This window comes from Gavialis gangeticus, unplaced genomic scaffold (genome assembly GCF_001723915.1).
Source record: "Gavialis gangeticus isolate Ggan-Ray unplaced genomic scaffold, GavGan_comp1, whole genome shotgun sequence".
Classification (NCBI taxonomy): domain Eukaryota; kingdom Metazoa; phylum Chordata; order Crocodylia; family Gavialidae; genus Gavialis; species Gavialis gangeticus.
In genome coordinates, this window is record NW_017729022.1 from 22742797 (window position 1) to 22746417 (window position 3621).

At 39.9% G+C, this 3621-nt stretch overlaps 1 protein-coding gene across 3 annotated transcripts in view; it reads right to left on the minus strand.

The window, feature by feature from the left end:
• WIF1 (WNT inhibitory factor 1) overlaps positions 1–3621 on the minus strand; it is a 97358-nt gene that overhangs the window by 28985 nt on the left and 64752 nt on the right. For all 3 annotated transcript variants that reach the window (XM_019514671.1, XM_019514670.1, XM_019514669.1), the window contains exon 4: positions 2581–2721. In XM_019514671.1, coding sequence (XP_019370216.1) covers positions 2581–2721 — 141 coding nt within the window. The remainder of the gene's footprint in view (positions 1–2580; positions 2722–3621) is intronic.

Genomic DNA, 3621 nt, shown 5'->3' on the forward strand with positions numbered 1-3621 from the left:
GGTCCCTTCCAACCCTACCAACTATGAAACTATGAAACACCAGGAAGGGAAGTGCCCCTCCCCCTGCTGAAGTCCAGCTCCCGGGACTTGGAGCCCAGCTGTGGGAGAGGAGTGACAATACATTCACATTTATAATGGACTGTGGGGGGCCTCTGATTTTTTGTCTGCCCAGGGCCCCAATAAATCTTAATCCTACACTGCTTCTCTCCCCAGTTTGTGATGAGTCTTTTATGACTCCAGTTCACAACCCTTCTGCAGGGTTAGGGAATGTCTGGGGAAGACATTCTCTGATTATGTTTGGTTCAGTACATCAAGTTAGGTGACTGTTGTTGACACTGGAGTGTTCAAGCAAAAGTGGCAGGCCTTGGTAAACCCTGAGGGCTTCAGTGGGTGCATGGGGTCATGCTGTGGAGTCATACCCCTCCAAGTAGGTGAGGTTGTTGCCTTGATACCGGTTCCCATCAGGCTGTAGAGTTCTGCACGGTAGATAGACTGGCCCCTGGAGCAGAAATTGGGGGGCTGGGAGTTGTGCATCTTGGGATGCTGGAACTTCAAATAGCTTGTATTATCTCCATGGAACAGGTCATCAGTAGTTCAACACATGTTCCTTAATAAAATACTCTTCACCAGAAAAGTCATAAGTTTGCTACAATTGAGCACATTTGGCATGTTATACTGCTTGAATACATAGCTGCTCACATTTTAAGTCCATTTAATATATACTAAGTGTCTTGCGTGACATGGCCCTATAATGCATACCAGGAGTCCATAGTGCCAAACTAAAGCTAAAATTGCATAACTGTAAATGATAATGATGATGATGATGCAATGACAATGATAATAGTATGCAAAACATGGCTTGGGTGAAAGGTACTAAGAGATTGGCTAGAGAGGGTTTCAAACCAAGAAAAACAGTGTTTTCCCAACATATGTACATATCAGAATTATACAGTCTCTGTTATGACCACACTACTTCCAAACTTGATTAAATGTAATAGCTTTATATGTAATTAAAATTAAAAGTTGTAAAATCATTTTAAAGTGTTACATTTGCATCAAATAGACTCCTTTGTGTATAAGATGTATAATTTAAGTTTCCTTAAGCTTCCCATTTTCTCTTCTGCTTCTCTTCCCTTTTCATACCCCCTCCACCATTGCTCTCAGCTAATTGGTAACAGTGAGTCTTCAAAGGAGAAGACCAGTGCTGTTCTGCTGTTTAGCTTCAGTAGGGTTTCAAAAAATAAACAGCCCTTCCTCCCTCTGCTTGTTCTTTGAAGCCTTACTACTGCCAATTGGCTAACAGAAAAGAAGTGAGAAAGAGCATGAAGGACAAGGGAATTAAGTTTTAAGGGACTTAACAGTCTCATTCCTTGCCCACAAACTCTGACATGGGTCAGTTGGATAAAACAGCATGCAACATTTGATAACTACACAATCTTACAAATATGCTGCTTGAAATTTTCCGTAGCCTCAAAATCCACAGAGTTAAGAACAATAGTTTGTAGGTGTGTTAAATACTCTAAATTTGGATTAATGGTTCAAAAAAGAATGTAAATAGATGTTTCCCTCAAACACACAAACAACAACTCCCTTCCCAGACCATTTTAAGTGTTCTTTTTTGGTCAGTATAACTTTTGGTGTATTCTTTGTCAGTAAACACAATGGTTGTTTATATTGGTTCATGACTGTAAATACTGACCTGCTATTCCTCCAGAATAGTACTTATGCTATCTATGCTATCATTTATGCAGCTGAATAACATGCATTAATACACTGCTACTTAGAGTAAATAAGGGTAGGTGAATTAGCACCTTAACAACACCTACTCAAACATCTTTTCATGCTTTACAAATATTAATGAAGTTTTGTGACATGTGGATGAAGTAGGTAAGTAGATTTTTATCTGCTATGCAGGGGGACCAAAGAGGTTAAGGCCAACATTAGCCTAAATCAGGGACTGCTGTTGCCATCTAAACTTTTTTAAGTGTTCAGTCTGAGATATCAAGAGAAGCTGTGCAACTGCAGCTCCCCATGACTTCAACTGGGGATGAAGATACCTATCTTCATATTCATATTATCATATTCATGAGAATAAGGTCTCTGGTGCTCACAGTGTACATCGAAAAACTGATGTACTCAAAGTTGGTGGCAATTTTTGAGAATGTTAATGTAAGTTAAATTGCTGGAGAAATGATTGGTCACACAATAGGAAACTCTCCTTGTTTCCATCTGCTAAATTGCATTAAAATGCAACTTAAAGCAAATTAAATATTTTTCTAATATTTATTTTCCATGTGAGAAATTCTATCATTGCCAAGAAGATACGTGATTGTGAATGGGAAGAAAAGTGTCTGCAAGACAATTTTTCCATGATATGAAAAATGTTTAAGAGCCTTTTGATTAAATTACCAGCAAATCACAGAGTGCCAAAATAATCAAGAAGTCCTTACTTTCTCTCCACTGCTACAATCCCAGTGACATTTTCATTACTGCCATGCCTACCTGTGTTTCAAATAAGACAGAGGTAACTTAAAAACCACAAGCTAATGGTATGTCATGAGGCCATGATTTCATAATTACCTTGCTGGCATGTTTTAAAGAAGATGGCATTTTGGGGAGTTTGGAGAATTATATTGCCTTCTGAATTCATTATGATCACATTCACTTCAAATGCTGCTACTCCATCTTGCTTTCCGAGGCAGGGAAATCCAACCTGGACAACTAAAGGGAAACAACTTATAATTATTTAATAATTTTATCAAGATAATATACATATTACAATGTTTAATACAAACACTGAAATAGAGAAATCATATATCAGTCTGGTATCCATTTGTTAACATTGGGAATGAATAGCATATACAGACTGTCAACAAATAAATTAAATAATGTCCTGGAAGCGGAGACAAGACATCAAGACTCCTTCTTCCAGGTGGAGTGCCATAACTATTAAGTTACAGAGGCAGACTCTTTCTTGCCTATTCTTGTCTTGACCCCATGAATTTTCCATTCCTTTCTGCACTATGGGCCAACTTCAACAGGAAGACAAGAAGGTGCTTCTACAGTCTATTTTGTAGTCTGTAATTAGGGCATTCATTTGGAAGATGCAAGATATGGGTTTGAATCTCCTCAGCCTGAGGAAAAAGCAGAACCAAGGTCTCTGACTGCCTGAACAAGTGCTCTAACCACTTGGTTATTCTGCAAAAGGTTGATGGCTCTATTGCCACCAATTAGTTAGGCGCCTAGCCTCAGAAAATGGACTAGTGCCCTGGATCCCAAATGAACAGAGGTCCGTAAGTTATGGAAAAGGGCAGAAGCATTTCCTTTTGTTCTAGGCACCTCCAGTCCATAGGCTATATAAGGGTTATGGATGCCTTATGTTTTTGGTGTTGCATCACCTAAGACAGGGATGCCCCATCTGTGTTATAGGTGCCACAAGTGGCATAGGAAACCTTTGTGTGTGGCACACGGCAGATAGGGGAGGAGACAGCAGCACAGCAGCAGATATGGCAGGGAGAAGAAAGCAGAAAAGCAGAGCAGTGGGTTGGTTAGGGAGCACAGGACAGGGAGCTGAAAGCTGAGCTGCAGAGTGGGTAAGGAAAAGACACTTGGGGAGGGTGG